Source organism: Lygodium microphyllum, chromosome 8 (genome assembly GCF_053477565.2).
Source record: "Lygodium microphyllum isolate KBCC chromosome 8, Lygodium_microphyllum_v1.1.10, whole genome shotgun sequence".
In the NCBI taxonomy this organism is placed as follows: Eukaryota; Viridiplantae; Streptophyta; class Polypodiopsida; order Schizaeales; family Lygodiaceae; genus Lygodium; species Lygodium microphyllum.
The window spans coordinates 43547606-43569448 of NC_141142.1; the positions used below are offsets into that span (position 1 = coordinate 43547606).

Below are 21843 nucleotides of genomic sequence, written 5' to 3' on the forward strand. Positions count from 1 at the left end.
TTGTCAATGTGGCTTAGTGCATAAAGCCAAGTAGCTTCCATTGAAGCAAAAGTCGAATGCCAAATGAGTAAGCAAAGCTCAAAACATCATGCGAATGACATTTGGCTATCCAAGATACATGAAGCATAAGCCGGGAGCATAAAACCCAATAGATTTTTCAAGCTTGTAATTGCATAAGCCATTGAAGTAACCAAGGCCTGTGACCACATCCAATATCAATGTAATGGAGCTCAAATCTCAGCTCAAAAGCATGACATAGCATATCGGGAAGTATACATAACAATCAAAGTAGTGGTACATCCATTGAGTATCCCGTAAAGCACCAATGAGCAGTAGGCATAAGCTTTTCATTAATAAATGACATTCAGCCATGTTATTAGAGCAATGAAATCTCTGAGGAAACTGAGTCAAATGTGTGCTCAAATCAGCCCAAAAGCATAACCATACCATCCAAACACCAAAATAGCATCCTTGAAGCATAAAACATGCATTATAGAATTTATTGTTTGCTATCCAAACCAGAACAATTCTGTTTTGTGTAAAATAGATAACAAAAAACTGCACAAAATGAAATATGTGATCGTCAGATCTGTAGCTCACATTGCACTCTTCGTTTTTAGCTATGGAACGTCTAATTCTGATACCATATGCAAAAGTTATGGCCAAAATACGACAGTGCTATCAAGCTACCATAGCTGTTCATGACTTCTACAGCATGCTCTGTATCTACTCAAAATGGATAAAATGGCTGCTTCTCAGCTCAATAAGCACTCAACAAGGCTTAGCTAAGCCTTGGAAAGCTCCTCAACAAGTGCGGAGCAAGCTGGAACAAGCTAGAAGAAGGAAAGGCACAATGCATACCTTGAGAGAGAGAAACAATGGCTGCCATGAAACCTTGAGTTGAAGCTTTGAATCCAGGTTGAAACAAAGGATGAAGAAGCTCTTGGAATGGTTGGCTCTGATGCCAGTTGAAGGGAGTGAGCCCGGAGTGGAAGCACGTGAGCTGAAGCAAGAGCTATGGTGGAAGGAGAGAGAGAGAGAGAGAAGATGTGGGAATTCCAATAGTCACAATGTGTGACCGGCCTTTCCTTTATTCAAATGTCACTAAAAGAATAAAGAATGAAGCGACAGTGATGGGCGCCTACCACTTGAAGTGTACAGGCGTGCGTGTATTGTTAGTGTAGTAATACTTGAGCAGCTAGGCATAGGCACCTTTACCCCCAACACCAAGTGTAGACAAGCTTTCCATCTCTCTTGCCATTGAACTTTGGAATGGTTAGTTTCTTTGCCATGCTGGCCCGTTTCTTCTTGATGAGAGAGATGCAAAGTTCCAATGAATGGTTACGGAGAGATGCAAAAGCTGAAAATGCTTAGGGTGGCCTACCTTGTAGAAAAGAATCATTGGGGGTATTGAAAACATGAGTAGGAGTAGATGAGCACTCTTGTCTAGTGTGTTTTGATCCTCTATGTGAACTTGGCATTGGAAACACTCGAACGGTGCTAGCTCTCTCGTTACTAGTTGATAGAGAGTTGCAATATAGACCCATGGTTCTAGACTCTTCATCCTTTTGGGTTTGGGAGGACTACAAATTGCTGCATTGCTCCAAGTTGTGCTTTGTATGCTGTTTCATGTCAGTGAGCTTCCCTCAAAGTTAGGAGATTGTTAAATGGGAAGAAGTCATTTGACTTTGGAGAATAGTGAGCTCTGGCAAATTGATACTGCCTCCAAGTGCACCACCTCTGTTGCTGCTTGTGTTGCCTCGCTTGTAGCTCGTAGATAGTTTGATTGAGAGTGTTATCTTCCTTAGATTGAGTTTGCTTATGATAGTGCTAAGCATTTGACTATCGGCTATAGCTTGTTTATGTTGATGTATGGTAATTAGCCAAAACCATTGATTGCCATTAAGCTCAACATGGTGAAAATGTAGTCTAGTTGAAGATTGCAAGGGAAAGCATTAAAATGGCCCATGATTGTGCTACACTTTATGCTAGCCAGAATCATGCTCCTCGAGAGCTCTAGGAGGGCATGTGGGTGTACCTTAAAGTCGCAAAGGATTGTGATTCAATAACTACTGGTAAGTGCTAGAATTGATCTTAAAGGTACTTTGGTTCTTTCTAGATTACCAAGAAGATAAGTAGTACCATATGAATTAGATTTACCTTTGGATGTTTTTGAGTTTACCTGGTGTTTCATATGAATCGTTTGAAAGAATGACTAGGAGAAGGTGAATTGATAGTCTCGATTGAGGAAATCTTGCAACTTAAGGACATTGCTCATTATATTTCACTTAAATATGAATACTGTAGGACTAAACGAGCTTGTCAGACTACTTATCTTGAGCATTTTGTTAAGTGGAAGAACTGCTTAGAGGCAGAGGTTACATGGTAGCATTGGTTACAGTGGTAATAAGGTGACCTAGTGCAAACGCACTAGAGTCACTTTAGGGTTAGGGTAGCTGAATCCTATTTATAGGACTCCAGACTCTATTGGAGCATGCCATTGATTGATCATTACTCTTGGACTCTTGTCTTGTAGGTCGACGTGCTTTTGCATAGGGATTCTGTGGGTTGGTGGTATGGGGTACCGACTCTTGGGATGTGGTGGTGACCTAGTTTGTTGCTAGCTCCTAGGCTTAGGGGTGAGCATGTTTGGATCTATAGATGGCAGGTGAGTTTGATGTCCATTCTTTTTATATTCTTTATTGTGTGCAGAGAGCGCTCAACCGCAAAGACCCACAAACCTCTTATTGTTCAAGCGTTTCAAGTGAGTACCTATGGCTATCTCTCACCTAGCCGACGCGCCTTCGAACCTACCGGGGCATAGTGAGCTTACCTCGATGCCCGAATGAGTTGCCTCCTCCCTCAAGCACATCGGTAGCTCCACGATTCTTGATGCAAGCTCAAGCATCCTCAAGTCTCTATCTCCAAGCTCCATCCTCCATAGCCGTGCGCGAGACAAGAGAAGAGAAGAGAAAAAGAAGAGAGGAGACGGTGGAGAGCTTTACCTCCTTGATCCCTCACCCTCATACCCTCACACGCTCACTCCCTCACACACTCACTCTCTCTCTCCCAAGCACACATAAGCTAGCAAAGAGAGGAGAAGAAGAGTCTCTTGTTGCCACACACCAAGAATGAACTCTCATTCACTTTTTGAACTTTATATACATGTCCTAAAATCCCATGGGCACCCATCCTTTTTTTTACATGATTGGGCATTGTGGCGAGGTCCTCTTTTCCATTCCCTTCTACGTGGTCTATTTCTTTAGCCTATGTCCATCTACCCTTTTACAATTTGCTTTTGGAAGCCTGGTGCTCTTTTACAAAAGTTTTGGGAAGCATTTCAATTAAAAAATGCACTTTTGCCTTTAACTTGATTTTAGAGTCCGCCCTTGCGCCTTTGCTTGTTCTCTGTCTTGCGTTTTCCATTTCATCCGCATTTTACTTTTTTTACTTCCATCTCGAGTTGGGGTTAACATTACCCCCCTCCTAGATGAGTGCCAGTTCCATGGCACTTGCGAGGCTTTGTTGTTAGAGGGTTCGGTGCTTCAAAGGGTGGTTGCCTAAGTGGATGATGGGGCCTTGTGTTGATTGGTAGTGGTTGAGGGGCTTGGCAATGATTGCGTTGTTGGAAACTGAGGATATGTTGAGTGGATGGCGGGGCCTCTAATGTTGGTGGTTGCAGCATCTGGGAGTACCTGAAAAGTGAAGACATGCTCTTCGTAGGGGGATTGCCTACCTCACTGTATAGTGCATCGTGTTTGTGCTGGTGGAACGGAGAGCTGGGTTTGACTAGAGACAACAAGTGTGGGTGATGTCCCACACTTGAGGACCCCGTGCATGCGGAAGTGAGGTGCAGTGGTTGCGGCTCAGGGAGACAGGTCTAACCGTAGGCGAGTGTTACCTCTCTAGGTATGAGTGCCCTTGAGGGGCCTTAAGCGTGTGTAGTGGGAGGTCAAAAAGGGCTAGGGGGTTAGACATGGAGCCGGTAGACTGAGGCCACCAGACACGCCTAACTTGAGAACCCCTAGGTGCAAGGACTATGGTCTATGTGCAGCTTGCTGTGTCTTCGTGTGATTCTCTCTTTCCGTTTTCATTCTCTTTGTTTTTCTTTTTGTTTTGTACTTTCTTGCCTTTCTTTCTTTCTCTCTCTCTCTCTCTCTCTCTCTTTTGAGTTACATAGTCATGACAGAAGCTAGTCTTTGTCATGAGAGTGAGGTGGAGGAGGAGGCTTAATAGATTTGTTAAGGAATTGGTGGCTTTGGAGATACCCCTTGAGGTCTAGGCGAACTTGAAGGGTGGTGGTGGAGAGGAATGGATGATTGCAGCAGGTGAAGCAGCTATCATTCATATCCTCTAGAAGAGCTAAGCAAAATGAAGGTAGTAGTGTAGCTCGCATCATTAGTCGAGCCATTGCGCAACAATCTATAGCATTAGGATCGAAATATAGGGTTGGGAGGCCGCGCTCTTGCGGAGTGGGGTCTTGCCTAAGGAGTATCCTAAGTAATCTAAGGTAGTTACAAGTGGTAATAAAGGTGGGGTCAGGGCACGGAGAGAATTCGTTGATGAAGTGGACCATGGTATTATATAAATTTTCTGATGTGAAAATAGGGGTATCTTCATATGTAGTACAATGTGGATTAAAAATTATCGGGAAGTCATGCTAGCCGTGGACATTAAGGTCAAAATCCACTCCTACCCTTCGAGGGTATGACATGGGTTGTTCCGCTCGAAGGGTTGAGTGTTGCAAAAGGCCATCCAAGTATCTATGTTGACATCACAGATCCGCCTTCTCCATGTAGCTTGGCATTCATAACCAGGCACAGACCTCGTCACTTCAAAAACTTTGTTTTTGCCAAAATTCAGCATCTTCAGTGCCCCATAGAGTGGGGTTCTGTTCTCTCTCCTTTAGCCACTTCTCCTCGAGCCTGCCTCCGATATTAATCACCTTCTCCACCACCTTGATAGGCAAAACTCTACGTAGGGTGGCGGGAAATTGGAAATTAAAATCGAAGGGATTCTTGGCCATTTCTTGCCGTTCCTAGATCACAAGGTCAGCGTGGAAGCTTGCTGGGGTTTCGTCCTTACAGGGTGGGATAGGTACAGCTGGTGCTATTACTCCTCTAACATTCCATCTTTTTCTTGTGTTCTCCACCATTTGTTTTCTTCTTTCTCGCAGTGCCGCCTTTCTTTCTGCGGAGCTATTTGCTTATTGCTGCTCATCGGGTCCCATTTCAAAGTTCATTTCAGCCTCCTCCTTTTACCTTGGCTCTTTCTGCGCCCCTTTTGTGAATCCAAGTGCGTCAACTTCTTGTGGGGTTAGGCTTGCTAGCAAGAGATAGTGGCATTGCTCTTCAAGGCTAAGGCCAACTCCCACTTGTGGTGGCATCTACATGCCTGCTCTCAGGGCCTTGCGTGTTATTCCTAGCTTCTTCTTTACGGCTTCTATGGATTCTCCTTCCTTTGCTTGTCTGACATTTAGTAAGGTATTCAGAAAGGCGCGTTGCTGAGTTTAAAAGCGCACTTGGGCCGCCTCTGCTTTGCTTTCAGCGAGTACTTTGTCTTTCTCCACTTGAGCTAGACGGTGCGCCAAGGTTTTCACCCTTCTTTCATTTCGAGTTGCCCACTTTTCTGCTCTCTTCGTCATCTCCCCAAAGCTCTCCCCCTGCCTTTGTGTTAAGGCTATTATTGCCGATTCCTATTTTTTCCGCTTTTGAGTTATCACCTCCTCCTCCTTTTCCAGGTGCTCGATCTCTCTCTCCAACCTCTCCTGCTCATCTATATCTAGGAACACCCTTACTACCAGGTCTTCAACCTCTCGGTGATGCTCTTCCTCTTTCTGCTCTCTTTTTACTTCTCTATCAGCGAGCTCATCCATGCCGAGTTGGACTCTCTTTAGCTGAGCTTCCAGGTTCTTATGCTGCATTATTAAGAGTTTATATTCACTTTGTAGTCCAACCAACTCCTGGTTCTCATCTTTGAGCTGTTTTCTCTAGGTTTTCTCCCTTTCTTCCTTGGCATTGAGCCTTGCTTTTAGCTTGCTAATCTCCTTTTGGTACATGGCCACCTGTCGGGTTTTTTCCAGCTAGAAGGCCGCTGTTGACTCTTTCTCGGCTTCCAACTTAGCCACCGCTATTCTCTTTTCCTCCTCGGCCTTCTCCAGCTGAGAGAGTAGCTCCGCAACATACTTGTCGTAGTTAGCGGATGGCGTCACAGTTGTGGGGATGGGAGTTGTGGAAGTTCCCGCCTTTTGTCGCTTAGGGTCTTGCCTTGACTCTGTGTTTGTTGCTGTGTTGTCGGTCTCTTTTGCCCCACGGTTGGGGTTTCCACGCTCTTTGCTTGAGCCAGTTCCTTGTTAACAAAATACTGGACCCAGGCCATAAGATTATTAGCATTCACCATGGTTGGGGTGCCCTCGGTAGGCATTGCTGTTGTGGGGATAGGTACAATGAGGGGTGAAATGCTATTTGCTTGAGGGTAATAAGACGAAGATTTTTCTATTGGTCGTTCGGGTAGTTCATGCTCAAGCACTTGGACTATGTCATCTGTCCAATACGGCATCATGTTGGTTCTAAACAAATCTTTTTCATTGGATAAGCTGAATAGATGCGTATCTGGCAGTTTGTCTACAGACTACAATGTCTTGTCCAGCAACTTCTCCTGTGGGGATGTGAGACATATGGTTAGCCATGTAGTGTTGCTTCCCTTTACGTACCACCACAGAGAAGTCAAATTCTAAAAGCAAAAGTAGCCATTAAGCGATGCGTCTTGTAGCACAAGGTTTATTAACAAGATATAACAAGGCTTGATGGTCAACAAAGAAGGTAAAAGGCGTAGCTAAAAGATAATGCCGAAATTTCTTTACAACAAATACCATGGTTAAACCCTCTCTCTTCGTTGTTGAGTAATTCATTTCGATCTCAGTGAGTTGTCTGTTAGCAAAGCTTACTAGGTAATCTAGGTTGTGTTTATCAGGCTGACACAACACAGCTCCTACGGCGAATTTTGAAGTGTCAATGTGCACATGGAACGTGAGCGTTCAATTTGGGGCTCGTAGAATTGATACAGAGGTTAGAGTCCTTTTCGGTTTCTCATATGCGCGTTGGCATTCCTCGGCCCATTCGAATATGAGCAATAGCTTGTATAGAGGTCTTGCAATTAATGCATAGTTCAACACAAACCACCGATAATACCCTGTATGGCCTAAGAAGCACTGAACGCCCTTGTAATCAATTGGGGATGGAAGATCGACAACGACCATGACCTTTGAGAAGTCCGTGGCAATGCCGTTCTTCGACATTACGTGCCCTAGGATGCATCCGTGCTTTACTCGAAACTGGCACTTCAAGGGGTTCAACGAGAGATGATATAGTTGACACCATTCAAAGATTGCTCGGAGTTTGTTTAAGTGTTTCCTTCAAGTAGAGTGAACACACAAATCATCTACGAAGACCTCTAACTCCTTAATAAGCATATCTTTGAATATAGTGTACATAAGTTGTTGGAAGGTAGCTGGCGCGTTAGTCAACCCAAAAGGCATGACTATGTAGGCAAAGACGCCCCACTCAGTGGCGAATGCGGTCTTATGTCTATCATTAGGATGCACTTGCACTTGATTGTATCTAGAGAAGCTGTCCGGAAAACTGTAGGCCTCTTTGCCGGCCACTCTCTCGAGCATCTGCTCAGTGTACGACAATGGATAGTTTTCTCTCTTCATAGCAACGTTTACCTTGTAGTTGATGCACACTCTAATCTTTTCATTCTTATTTAATACGATGACTTTAGGCGAAACCTAATCCATGTGCTCAACTTTGTAGATAAATCTTGCGCTCATTAGCTTGTCAATTTTTTCCTTGACGGCGTAGGTGTGCTTTGGATTCATGGGATACGGTCACTGCTTGGCCGGTGTTGCGTTAAGTGTCATGGGCATGTTGTGAGTCACTATACTCGGGTCTACCCCTTTGAGCTATTCTAGGGACCAAGCAAGGACGTCTATATACTCTCATAAGAGAGCAATGAGACTTGCTCCCTCTTCCTCAGTCAAGTCATCGGCTATAAAGACAGGTCGGGGTGTCTTCCCTTCCCTAGCTAAATTGACCTCCTTGACCTTGGTGGGTCCTTCGATTGGTTCTCTTGCTTCCCCTTGTTGTTTGGCTCCCAGCAAGATCACTACTCTATCTCCTTTTTTGAATTTTGTTAGTGGCTTTGGTAGGTCTTGCAGTTTTCGTTGCTATTTTACTTGCATTTCCTTAGGCAGCTTCCGTTGTTCCTCCCTTAATTGTCGGCGCCTTAGGTGGACAGGTAAGCCTCCCTTGGTGCGTCTAGTCTTGGAAGGTCGAGGTATCTCAGGATTACTATGTGAGTTGACTTCTGACTCAGAATCGAACTCTTTGTCTTTGCTAGACGAGGGAGTCTCTCGTGGTGGTCGCAGCTCGGAAGACCGGGCGGTCCATTCTTAGCAGTGATGCGTCACTTGGTTGGGCTAGGTCTGCTTGCTCGTAGTCAATTGCGCCTATGTGCTTCAACCAAGTTCGATCACAATCCATGTGCGTAACTCCTCTCTTTATCCTAAAGGCGTTCTGCTTATGTGGTTTGGAGTCAATCGTATTTGTTCGATTACACGTCTCCCAGTGTCGTATTCTATAGTATCTATTTGTCCTTCGCTCTCATCACTGAAGGAACAATAGTCTTCATATTCGTCGTCATATCTTTGTCCGATAGCTCATCATTTCCAAAGTCCTGATATGTCTCTTCTTGTTGGTCTGGGACTAAGGTCCAATTGTACATCAAGTTTAAATCGTGCATCCTGGACTATCATCACTTAGGCTCATTCAAGAGATCTTGGAGTGGCTTGAGAATCATTGCTGGATTGCCAGCCAACTTGTTAGTCAGATATCCTAGGATCTAAGGAGCTCTCATCTATTTTTCGGGACTTGGAATGTGACAGGGTTAGGTCTTCCGCGTAGGCTTCTAGCCATCATGCAGACTGGTATTGAGGGTGTGTCCTTGGGCTTGCAAATTGTCTTGATGACTTGTTCGTACTCCTCATTGTTTGAGAACGGAAGGTCGATGTTAGCAAGAACATGCATCCAATCTCGCTCATCCTCAGGACATGGGATATACTTGGTTAAGAGCTTGTAGGATTTCGTAATTTGGCTATCACCCTTCATCACGGTGGAGATGGTGTCTGGGTCAACCGATGTAGTCTTCTAGGTGTCCATCTCTACCCTTTTAGCCTCTATTCGATTGCCTAGGAAGATGAGACCGTTGCTCCAGTCTTCTAGGACTCTCGCATTGCACATCCAGGGTTGGCCTAGCAGGACGCCGTAGTCCACTTTCTTCATGATTTTAAAGTCAACAGAGAATTGGACTCTTGCGATCTTCACTGAGCAATTCTTTAATACGCCGAATGGTTTTACCTTCATTCTGTTAGCTAGTGTGACGTTGAACTTAGTAGTCTCAACCGGTGGGTTACCTCAAGTTTGGAGTATTGTATGGCTTAGCATACTAACTCTCGCTCTCATGTTTACGATTCCCTTTCTTGTGACATCTCCAAGAGTTAGGACTGGCAGGACTGCATACATCTCTGTGCCTTCCCAGAAAGCATTGACATGCAAGGACTTAGGCATAGAGTGTAGCATCAGGCTCGGTATTTGTGTTTGTGCATCGTGCTCGTGCAAGTCTGTAGCAGCTTGCTCATTTGATTCTTTGACCCATTATTTCAGCCCTTGCCGTAGCGTTGGATGCCGCCTAAGCAGGTCTCCTAAGCTTAGAGTCATAGGGGTGGTCACCAATGTATTAAGGAGGTTACTAGGTGCTTGCCTTTCTCCCAACTCCGCGGTTCTTGGCCAATGGTCTTGACTAATTTGCTGGCCTGCAGCATTTAGACTTTGTCTAAGCGGCACTGCTTGTGGTGCAGTCGGATCCCTTGATTTTGGTCGTGGGGGTGAGACTGGCATGCTTATGCTTGAGAGATCATCGATCTTGTCTGCTAGTATGGGCTCAGTGTCTTTTAGGTGCTCTTGGGCTTCTTTCACCCACTCTTTCACTGTCTCGATGGCTTCAAGTTGGCGCTTTGGGTTGGGGTATTCCCTGACATTAGCACTTCCCTTTTCAACCATCTTTGGAGCTGACGTTTCTGTCTCTGTACATCAGTGAATTTCTTTCCAGTAGGGAGTGTCATGGCACTTTTGGTTTTGAGCATGACCTTAGTGTTTGGTCTCTTCTTCCTTCGTCTACGACTCTTCTTTTTGATTGAGGTTGCGTTGAGACTGCTAGGCCCTGGTAATGATATGTCGGCCTGCTTTATTTGCGCGCGGGTCATGACATGCAATGGGATAGGTGTGGCCTTTCCATCGAGTGTCTCGATACCGAACAACCCCAATGGGACCAATGGCTTGCTTGTTGAACTAGAGGATGGCTTCTATCTAAGGCAATCGACAAAGAGATGAGTGACTTTACACTCAGTGCATCTTAGGTTAGCCTTGTCTCTATTTGCTTGCTTCCTCTCGGGGCAGCGCGAAGAAATGTGTCCTGGGTGATGTAAGTCCAAGACACGATTGGCTCTTGTGTCTGCCCTCCTAGGCCTCTGTCTCTCCCTCTATCTAATGCCATCACCGGTACTGGTTGGTAGTCCATAAGGATTGCATTGCCTTCTTTGTCGTACGATATATAAGGGTGTACATAAGGCTCTTCGCCGTTCGGCTCCTCCACATAGTGGACTGGAGTGTTACTCGGTGGATGGGTTACATAGGGTCCAAGTGGTCTAGGGATACCCGTAGGGTTTAACTTTATCTCCATCCTAGGGATGGTTGGCTTAGTGTCGTTAGGTGCTGGGAGGGCCAATGGGGCTCCTCTTTCAAAGAAGTTCGGTGGCCTATTCGCAAGGTAGGGTTGACTGTAAGACTGCGAGTATAGGAGTCTCCGAGGTAATTGACAATGTATGGCGTCATGGTCGAACCTACCGCAATTAGCGCAAGGTCGTGACCTAGGGTCCTGACACTTGGCTGGCAGGTGGTTTCTGCCACAATACATGTAATTAGTACAAGGTTGTGACCTAGGGTCGTGACACTCGGTTGGCAGGCGGTTTCCGCCACAATACACGCATTGGACGTGTGGATGCGTTGGTCGTCTCATCAGCTCCTGTAGTTTGACTATGTCCATCTTCATCTCTACTAGCTCTTGTCCTAAATCAATGCCCTTCCCTTTATCTTGAGCACTTGGGCCTGATCTCTTGCTCGGTATTGAAGCTCTCTTGGAATTTCTAGCACTGGACTATTCTTGGGTTTTGAGCTCCTAGAGCTTCTCTCTTTGAGCTGGTCATCCACTCTAATAGCTTCTTCAAAAACCCTTGCCAACGCGTCTTGCTGCAAGCTCGAGTTGCTTGTCAAGGCTTTGTAGAGCTCTTCACTTTGCATTCCGTTAATGAATACTGTGGACACTACTCCTTCAGTTGGTCCCTCGCCCATAGGGATTTTCTTGAAGAGGCTCCTCACATGGGTCATATAATCTCGGATGTCCTCTTTCTCTCTTTGCTTGACATTCATGAGTTGCACTAGCAGGTTGTTGGAATACCCTGGTTCGGAGAATCTCTTAATGAAGAGATTTTTCAGGCCATTAAAATTGACTCGCTCAGTAGCATCTAGACTCGTGTACCAAGTCCTACCCTTATTGCCTAAGCACAAACCGAAAGCTTGCGAGCGTTGAGTGAGATCAGTGAGGCCGTTGGCCTCGCAGACCTACTCGAACTGCTCTACGAAGCTGTACGGGTCGTCGTTCGACTGGTATTTGTCCAGGTGCTTTGCTACTACGAGAATTTTTGATTGGCTCTTAGAGCCTTGGTTAACTCCTAACCTTGCCAGTAGTGATGTTGCTAATGCTGTAGCACTCTGCTTTGCTGCCGTGTTATCTTGGAACTGCTTCGTCAAAAGTTTGCTCAGCGTGAGGTCTCCTTATAGCGCTTTCTCGTTCTCTGCTCGTTGCTAGGGCTAGCACTCTCTGGATCTCTCGCATTTCCATGCTCTAGCATAGGCTCCTAGTCTGCTGATCCTGGTTATAAGCGACTATGCCTTATATAGATTTACGTGCTAGTTTCCTCTCCTTCTCAAGGTCCGCTAAGATGTCCTCTGCAGGTCTGCCGCGATGTTCTAATTGAGTTTGAGTGTCATATTTGCTCACTAATTGCTGGATCGCCTCAAGAAAGTTTCCTAGGTTAAGTTCTTTGTCGCTTTTATGATGTGAGCTACTCTCTTTCATGTCTAGGATTTTATGTTCTGCCAAGTTGTTGATTAGGTTGATGAGATCGGGTAGATCCACTTCCTCAAAAGTGTCAGTTCTTGCTGCGTCTGGCTTTTTAGTTGTGTTCTTCGCTTGGTTCTACACTTGGAGATTCGACCACTCGTCTATATCTTGGGATCTTCTCTTATTGGTGGGTTCTTTTAAGTTTTTTTGTTTGAGCGAGTTCCTTGTTAATTACAAACAGTTCTCAACTTATCTTCACTCTGTGTGTGTGTACACTCTTTTCCGTGCACTGTGTGCAATCAGGCTTTTAGTTTTTCTTAAGTATGTTTGGAGTGCTAGAAATTAGAGTGAGTGAGAAAACAAAGTGTCTAAGCAGCTCTTACACTCTTGTTTATGGGTTTCAAGTTTGGCCTGACAGGCTTGTATGTTCGGTTTTAACCGTCCTTGTCAGTTTATAGGGTTTCTGTTGCGCCTTCCACTCAGTCAAGATTCGTTTGGGGATTTACGACTCCGTTTGATGCCGTTAACAATTGGATTGCTAGATAGTTGACTAGCGTCGTCCCTACGTTTGCGTCTTGCTGATTTTTCTATTCCTTGCACTAGAAAGGTGTTTCAAGTGTCTATATGGCCTTTGGAGGTTTGTACGGCTGGTGTCTAGGTGGGTTTGGTCCAGAAATTAAAAAATTTGAGAAAAATCAAATTCGGCCCAACAGGTCCAAATTGCAGGGGCCGAGTGTATAATTTGGATGGGTGGAATGGCCGAGGGCTGAGTGGAACTGGGCTGAATTGGGATGTCCGAATGACACGTGGCATAAGTGGGCCGAGGTTGAATATGGAGTTCGGACGGTCCGAATGATCTGAGGTCTAGTGGCTGAATGGGATTGGGCCGAGTTGAGTGGGTCGAAGCCGAATTGGTATGGCTGAGTACCTAGTGTGTCCGAATGTGTAGCTCAAGTGGACCGGGTGGCTATGTGTCCGAGCGAGTAAGGCTGAGTTGGCCGGGCCGAGTAGGCCAAAGACAAGCCGAGGGCCGATTATGGGACTTGGCTCCGAATCGAGCCGCTCGGACAGGCCGAACGCGGTGCATTTCTTGTTGAAATGACGAAAAATGAGACAAATTGAGCGATTCACGGCAAGGTAATCATCAAGCATTTTCATATTATATCTATGGATTAAGGAGAAGGGTTGGATATACCTGTAGTGGGCAACAAACTCCTCGGCAGCAAGATCGAAGCGAATCCACGCAATGGAGCTCTCTCTCTCTCTCTCTCTCTCTCTCTCTCTCTCACAATCAGGGTTTCAAATAAGCTCTCCCTTGGCTTCTTGGCTATTAAACCCCTTCTCGGCAAAGGTCTTGCCACTCCTAATTACTCACTTATCGACCTTAATCTCCTTGAGCACTCTTTTTTCTCATTTTTTTTGATTTGTGTCCTGTTTGGGCCCGTTTTATAGTAGCAAACCCTACGCTTTTTCATTTTGATTTCTTAATTCTAATTTACTCCAAATGCAACAAGAATCGAAAGCAAAGTACTGAAATGATTCTATCATCAAACCACCAAAATAACCAAAATACTTATTCGTTGTGAAGATTAAAAAACCCAAAACTTTCTACCTATCTCAAGTTCTGGTTCAAGGATGAAACCCTTAATTCGATGCTCGATTTGAGGCGCGTAAGCACTCAAGCTTGAATCCGTTGGTCCCAACAACAGAACCAAAATGTAGAGGGAGCTTACGCTCAACCACCAAGACTCACAGACCGCTTATTGTTCAAGCGTCTCAAGCGAGCATCTATGGCTTTCTCTCACCTAGCCGACGTGCCTTTGATCCTACCGGGGTGTAGTGAGCTTACCTCGATGCCCGAATGAGTTGCCTCTTCCCTTAACCACACTGGTAGCTCCATGATTCTTGATGCAAGCTCAAGCATCCTCAAACCTCCACCTCCAAGCTCCATCCTCCATAGCCGCGTGCCTCACACTCTCACACTCCCTCTCTCAAGCGCACACAAGCTAGCAAAGAGAAGAGAAGAAGAGAAGAAGAAGAGTCTCTTGTTACCATACACCAAGAATGAGCTCTTATTCACTTTTCGAACTTTATATACATGCCCTAAAATCCCATGGGCACCCTTTTCAATTTTTACATGAGCGACCATTGTGGCAAGGTTCTCTTTTCCATTCCCTTTTGCTTGGCCTATTTCTTTAGCCTATGCCCGTCTACCTTTGCACAGGTGGGAGCATGGTGCTCTTTTACAAAAATTTTGGGGCGCCTTTCACTTAAAAAATGCGCTTTTACCTTTATCTTGATTTTAGAGGCCTCCCTTGTGCCTTTGCTTGTTCTCCGTCCTGCTTCTTCCATTTCATCCGCATTTCACTTCTTTTGCTTCCATCTCGAGTTGGGGTTAACATTGTGGGTACATCTTGTGTTATGTCTCGTGAAGTATGGAACCTAGGGGGACATTTCATCGAGTGATTATTACTCTTGGACTCTTGGCTTGTTGTACATAAGGATGGTGTGGGTTGGTGGTATGGGACACTGAACTCTTGGGATGCAGTGGTGACCTAGTTTGTTTGCTAACTCCCAAGCTTGAGGGTGAGTGTGTTTGGCGCTGTGGCTAGCAGGTGATTTTGATGTCCATTCCTTTTACGTTCTTTATTGTGGGTACAACTTGTGTCATGTCTCGTGTGCAGTATGGATCCTATGGGGACATTCCAAGTGGGGTAGCCAGTGGTCTTGCATTGTGAGGATAAAATCGGTCAACTAATTGAAGGGCGTAGTTTTGTTGTGACACAAATATACGCGTCCAATGCTGGACAAGCATCATACCCAGGAAGTATGAGGGAAGATAGAGGTCCATTGTCTTGAATGTGGAGCTAAACTGTGCCTTAAGGTCGGAAAATAGTTGATGTGTCTGAGTTAGTGATCAATAGATTATCCATGTACAATAGCACATAGTTGTCCCATATGGAGTAGATCGTATACAATGATTGGGATTAAAGGCAATGAATGGAAGCCCACGATTTCAAGGGGTCATCTACTTTGTGAGGCTAGGACCTAGGTGCTTGCTGTAGCCCATAGAGAGCTTTTTGTAATCTTTGAATTTTTTTCTCATGGCCAAGAATCGAAAAACCCTGGTGGCTGAGCCACACAGACTTCCTCATCTAGAAAACCATTTAGAAAAGGCTAATCATATATGTAATCATTAATACCATCACATTGATAGAGACACTATTTTTTGGGGGTAAAACAACTGTCATTATTGCATTCACACACACACACACACACACACACACACACACACACGGTTTTAATAATGTGGTTCTCTTTGCAGTTCTTAAGGCGGGCCTTTAGCTTGGACACGCTGCTAATGCCTCTCCCTGCTGATCTTAGCCGTAGTGTGGCTCGGAATTTGGGTTTCTTTGCTCGAATCTTTACACAGTTCTTTGGTAAGTAGTTGTATTTGTGGTTTGTAGCTTAATTGTTTTGTATGTTTTATGTTCCTGGCTCAGGTTTATCCATTATGTGCAGACCCAAAAGGCATTCAAAGTGCTCAAAAATCTATTGGACTTGGTCAAGAAGATCGGATAAGGCGTGTTCGTTGAGATGCCATTCTGTCTGCATAATTGCAGTGTTGTACGAGGGTCAATGTCGGCTCAATTGAGGTGTTTCTGCTAGTTTGGCATCCTGTATGTCAGCTTGGCAAGTTTGCTGTTGTCATGTAGGAGCAGACTGTTCTTATTTCCACCAGTGGCTTTCTTTTATTTACCTTGCATTTCAGAACTCTAAAAAGGCATCTTTATTTTTGCAAACTAGTAAAGTGCATCAGCATACTTTCACCCTAACAAGGACCATTTTGATTACCCATACTTCTGTCTAATCCTGAAACTCTTTTGAAATTTGCACTCTTGTTACATATGTTTAATTGTTTATTTATTCATAACCAAGGGCTTTTTGAAAAGCTGGGTGAATATGGATCTGACATAATCCCCATAAACACCCCCCCACCCTGGGTGTGTGATGAAAAAAGGAAAAATGTGCTCTCCTCCCTCAATGCACTGTGGCTAGTCATTGCTCCCCCCTCAAGCAATAATAAGAAAACAAGAAGCCAATAAGCTCTTATCCTGTGATTGGTCCATCCAGCCTGTCATGCTTCACCACCCAACCTGCATTCCCATGGCCAGCCACCCTCGTTCAATGCGACAATTCTTCTTACCCTGGTATGTCCTCTACCATGGTGGTGGCCCTGTTTGTTTTGTCCTCTACCTGCCGCCTCTCACTTTGCCATACATTTATCGAATAGGAATGCTTTCTTCAATGCTGTTTTTAGTGTGTGATAGGAAACACTAGTGACCCTTTTATGTGGAATACTAATAGAACAACATAGGACACAAAAGTAGAAGTCAAAAGAGGATTGAAAACTGTGTTGTGTTGGCATGTTTAGGGCTTTTTAGCATCACAAGTATGTTCGTAATATATTTATTTTAGATGCTTTTCTTAAATGTTTTCCAGTTTCAGACATGTTTCACATGAAACCTAAAGCCATGCCAAATACATGAGCAGACCCCACCATATAAGCAGAATTGAAAAAGAGGAAGATTAAAGCATTACGAATATACCAGTGCAAACTCACGGCAGTACCAACACTACCGTATGTATTCAAGCTAGTCTTTTCTATTTAGGTGTTGCAACACATGAGATCGGGAGTGAGGAGCCTATTGTTTTGGTTTTTTAGAGCAAAGTTATGCGGATAAAAAAGTTTGATAACTAATGGCTTTTGGTAATGTTACATAAAATTGTGCATTGTGTGGAGAACATCCATCCATAGTGGGCAAGTTCTACTAGCCATTTTTAACATTGTTAAGTTGTTCTCCTTACTTGACCTTGTCCAGGGCAAAGAGGATCTACTATGCTTGCCTCTTGTTAGACACTCGTTTTTAATATAGGTTCATCTTTACCTTGTAAATGCTATTCAATGCTTTGACCATTGGTTTCTAAGCATAACCTAGAGTTCAAGCTATAATGATGAGTGTTGTGCTAGAAACTCTATGCGCCTCATCACCAATGTCACCAAAATGCTTTAGTTGTTAGATCAACCTTATTTCACATAATGGACATCAGCCATTGGATAGTCCTAGTTTAGGTATTAAAGGGGAAATATGTGATTTGGAAAATGTTTAATAAACTTGGAACAAGTGTAGTTAAAATGGCAATGTGAGTAGAAGTAAATGACACAATGAAGTAGATTGTTGATTTGATTATTGATATACACTTACATTGTTTTGAGAACAACTTTAGCTATTTTGATATATAACAACTCTAGTTAGTGTAGGATGTTACTTTTGTTAAACATGGTTGAAGAAGGGATACTTTTCACATGTATGATGTTAATGTGAACAAGGGACCATTTGCAAGGGACTCAAATTCTCAATAGTCATATAGCTTTGTACGCATGCATGCACGTGCGCGCGCGCACACAAGATGCAAAGAAAAACGGTGTCTTAGGTTATATTTGGTCTAGCAAAGGAATTTACTATGTTTGACTATGCCAACCATTGACATTCGAGCACTAAGGTATAATGCCCACTCTTAAGATGTTGGGGAATCATCCAATTGTCTATACTTTAGAAATCCTTCCTAGAAATGCACATAACAAGTAAACTCCCTAATTCATACGAAGGTATAATGCTTTGAAATTGCATTGTATATAGTATTGGCACACTATTGTGGAGGATATTCCATGCATTTTTATGCTTCTCAATCTGGTTATTACTCCATCTTCATCTTAAAGTAGGTGCCAAAACCTTATAGAAATCATCCCTTGCTAGTTCTACCAAGTTGGAAAATTGATGTGAATTATGCATATTTGGCTATCGTAATGGCCTTGATATAAATGTGCAAAGTTGGGACCATTATGCTAGCCTTAACCACAATGCAACCTTTTAAGGCATGCTTTCTCTTGAATAAGTTTCCATTTGTAGAACACTAAGTATAGGCTACAACAAAGCAATATAAATAGTGTGCAAGATACTCAAGCCTCTCTTTCTCTCAAAAGAGAAACTTGCAAATAACACACTTTTCTATGCTTTTGTGTAGGTTGGCAAGTTCGCTCACCCTTCTTTCAAAAGAAAGCTTGTGAAGGTAATATGGTTCTTTTCATCAAAATGTGCCCTTTGAGACTCTGGGTTTCCTTCCATCCTTAGCTACTTATTGCTTGGAACATGAATCAAATTCTATTGGCTCTTTTATATAGTACCTTGGAGTTTGTTGTACACCCTTTGCCACAATAAGAAGCTTGTAGATCAAGTCCAATGGTTTGAATTGGACACTTGCAAGGCCACACAAGTTTTCTCAAACTAGTTTTTACTAATCAACTTCCTAGTGAAAGGCAAATGATTGGGTATGGTGAAAGGGATGGTAAGCAAGTTGTACCATTGACACTTGCAATACAAGTTTCCTCAAACCGGTTCTTACTAATCAACTTTCTAGTTGGATTGTAGGTTATAATTGTAACCTCTTCTTATCAATTTATTTGCCATGTTCCTTAAATTGATATTGCTACGTATTCTTTGTAATATATAAGTCCCGATTCTTGGGCTCTTGTATAAATGATGCAATTGGTAGCCTTTCACAATTTAACACTCAAAGCTAGAACTCTTCAGCAACTATTGTGGTCTTACAATGCAATGTTTCTCTTTAAAAAAGAAAAGGAACCTATTTCCTACCATCTCGTTATAACATATGTGCGCATGCACACACGTCAATCTAGGTGTTGGGTGTAAAGTCCCTTTGGGTGTAAACTCCCATTAATCCAGTGTATAAACTTACGGGTGTGAACACACCCTTTACTTGTACCCCAACATATAAATACATTTTTATTCTTTGTGTACCATGGAATAGATTGGTACACTCACATTCGATTCCGTCACTCTCAGCTCTCAGCTCTATTTGTGCTTATTCTTATCTCAAAATCCATAGCACTTGCACAACAAACTGGTATAAGAGCATTGGTTACAACATTTGCGCTTCCCAAGAGTGTGCCAGGTTACGGAACATGTAGCAGTCGATAAGCGAGTCAGTACAATCATAGTGTGCAGTAGATGGAGTCGGCGAGAAGATGACCAATACGAGTCGTGTGTAGTAGACGGACCAAGTCAAAGTGAGCTGACCAGCAGGTGACCAAAACCAAATGACCAGGCCCGATGATTGAAGCATGTTGCATGTGACAGACTAGCCAAGTCGACCAATGGGCGACTAGGTCAGGTGGTGGGCAACGGGCCAAGTGGATTGCGGGTGACAGGTGACTAGGCGGATGGTCTAGTCAATGATTTGAAAAGCCTATTTTTAAATCTATAATTTTTATATTCTTTCTCTATTGAGTGTTTGCATGCCCAAGCACAATGTGCCTTCTTGACCAGAAAATTCAGGGCTTTTCTTGGATTTGAGAATCGTGATCTTGAACAGGACAATCTGACGAGGAAGTTGTAAAAATTGTGTACATTGGCTTTGAAAACTTTGGGGCTTTTCTTACATCAGTGAAATTTGGCTCATTCGAGTCAAATCAAGTGCATCTCATGCACAAGCTTGTAAACATGGAGTTGGATGAGTCTAAGCTAGCAATGGAGCATTTGAGTGCTTTCACAGGGATTTTGAGCTAGTTGTAGGACTTTGGTTTGTAGCTCTTCAATGATAAATTGAAGGCTATTTTCTTGTTGATGAATTTCCATGATAGCTGGGAGTCTTTGGTTGTTTCATCGAGCAACAACCCTCCTTTAACATTTGATGGTGTTAGGAGCTCTATTCTCATTGAGAGTGGTTCAACCTATCATCTTAGAGACAGGTTAGAAAAGAGAGGTGATGCAAGAAATAAATACAAAAGTAGGAGCAAAAGCAAGGGCAAATAGTAAGATGTTACTTTTTCTATCAATGTGGACGTAAAGGGCATAAAAAGCTCGATTGTTGCTACTACAAGAAAGAGCAAGAAAGAAAAAAATAGCAAGGAAAGAAAAAAAAGGATGACAAGAAAAATGATGATAGCTCTTCCTCAAAAGAAGTTACAAAGGCAAATGTTGCATCTAGTGTGGTCATTGAAGAGCTCTCTCACACTGGAGAGACACTTGTTATAGCCTCATATAACTAAAAAGAAGGTAATTGATGCATTACTTTCAGCTCATGATGGGATGTCTAAATCATGGATAGTGGACAATAGTGTCTCTTTTCATGTTACTTCCTCTTTGGAGTCATTTCAGCCCCACAGAAGCTTCTAAGGAAGCTATTTGGTCAGGATTTTGGTCTTTCTTCGTACTCCAGTGCTTGGTTGTGATAGCCAAAGTGCAGTATGTCTGGCTAAGAATTCCATGTTTCATGCACGTACCAAACACATAAATGTTAGGTATCACTTAATTCGATAGGTGTCTTAAAGTTTTCCCTTTTAGCTTAAAAACCAACGTATGCAATCCTAGCACCTCAAAGGGAATTTTATTAGGCCGAGATTTTTTGGTATCCCAAAGCATGCAAGCTTTGTTTCTTTTTGAGAGACAAAATGGGGCTCCACCAAAACTTGACCAAGAGATCTCAATATAAGAGGAAGAAGCTACCAAATGTGAGAAGGGAAATTAGCCACTTCTACTTGGACCTTGCATGCTTGTCTAAGGATATCCTCAAATTCCTCTATGGACATCTATGGGATGGCATGAACCAACTGAGCATCCATAAACAATGGGATACATTGCATTATCCATGCCCGAGCATCTGAAGAACGAAAGAGAATCTCAAAAAAGCCCTTTAGGGCCATCATAAATCTCCTCTACAAGAGGAGCCTGCACTTGCCCTAAAGCATTAGTCTAACACACATCATCCCTTAATAGCATTGATTGCAACCATGCTCTTATAGGGGGGTCGAAGGAGGTATAGTAAGAGATGGTTGCCCACTCGTGGAAGGCAGAAATCTACTCTTAAGACTATATCTATCCCTATCACAACCACCATAGGATCACCATCAGATAATGAGCTTGCTTTCGCTTCATTTGCAAGAGCATAAGCATTCATCGGATTATTCGCACTACCAAGCATATATTAAAAACACTGGTTGGTATGGAGGCAAGGCGTACACTCAACGTGTTGAGGCATCTCACCCTAGTGCATGTCCCGCTACCCCTGCAAAGGAAGGGAATCACCCTGCTGCGCTGGAGGATATAGCACTATCTTGCGACGTTTGCCCATATCCTCAGCTCATCCGAATCCAAACCATCTTTGCCTTCCACCCCGGCCAACAAGTGCTGATCGAGGAAATCCATATCGATGCCACAATAGGGCTCCATATCTGCACTGATGCAACGCTGCGTAGAACTGCCACCCATGCCAACGCTGGTCCACAATAGGTCACAAGAGTAGGTCTGCTGTTGTAATTCACGCTGCTCTCTCTCTCTCTCTCTCTCTCTCTCTCTCTCTGTGTGTGTGTCTGTGCAGTGATCTGTAATGCACGGCATGCCTGCAGGTCCGCAGTTTGTTGCAGCCTGTGAGGCGCCTGCAGGTCAGAACTGCTAGTCACTAAAGGTCTGCGCCACGGCAGTTTCACTGTCGTTCTCCCTTGAGCCTGTTACGTGGTTCTCTACA

At 43.7% G+C, this 21843-nt stretch overlaps 1 protein-coding gene across 2 annotated transcripts in view; it reads left to right on the forward strand.

The window, feature by feature from the left end:
* Positions 1-16093, forward strand: part of LOC148032216 (zinc finger/BTB domain protein) — a 32695-nt gene extending 16602 nt beyond the window's left edge. The window contains exons 2-3 of one of the 2 annotated variants that reach the window (XM_087682870.1): positions 15563-15677; positions 15741-16093. In XM_087682870.1, coding sequence (XP_087538996.1) covers positions 15563-15677; positions 15741-15892 — 267 coding nt within the window. In that variant the 3' untranslated portion in view covers positions 15893-16093. The remainder of the gene's footprint in view (positions 1-15562; positions 15678-15740) is intronic. The other variant, XM_087682871.1, reaches the window with a different exon arrangement.
* The last annotated feature ends 5750 nt before the right edge of the window (positions 16094-21843 follow it).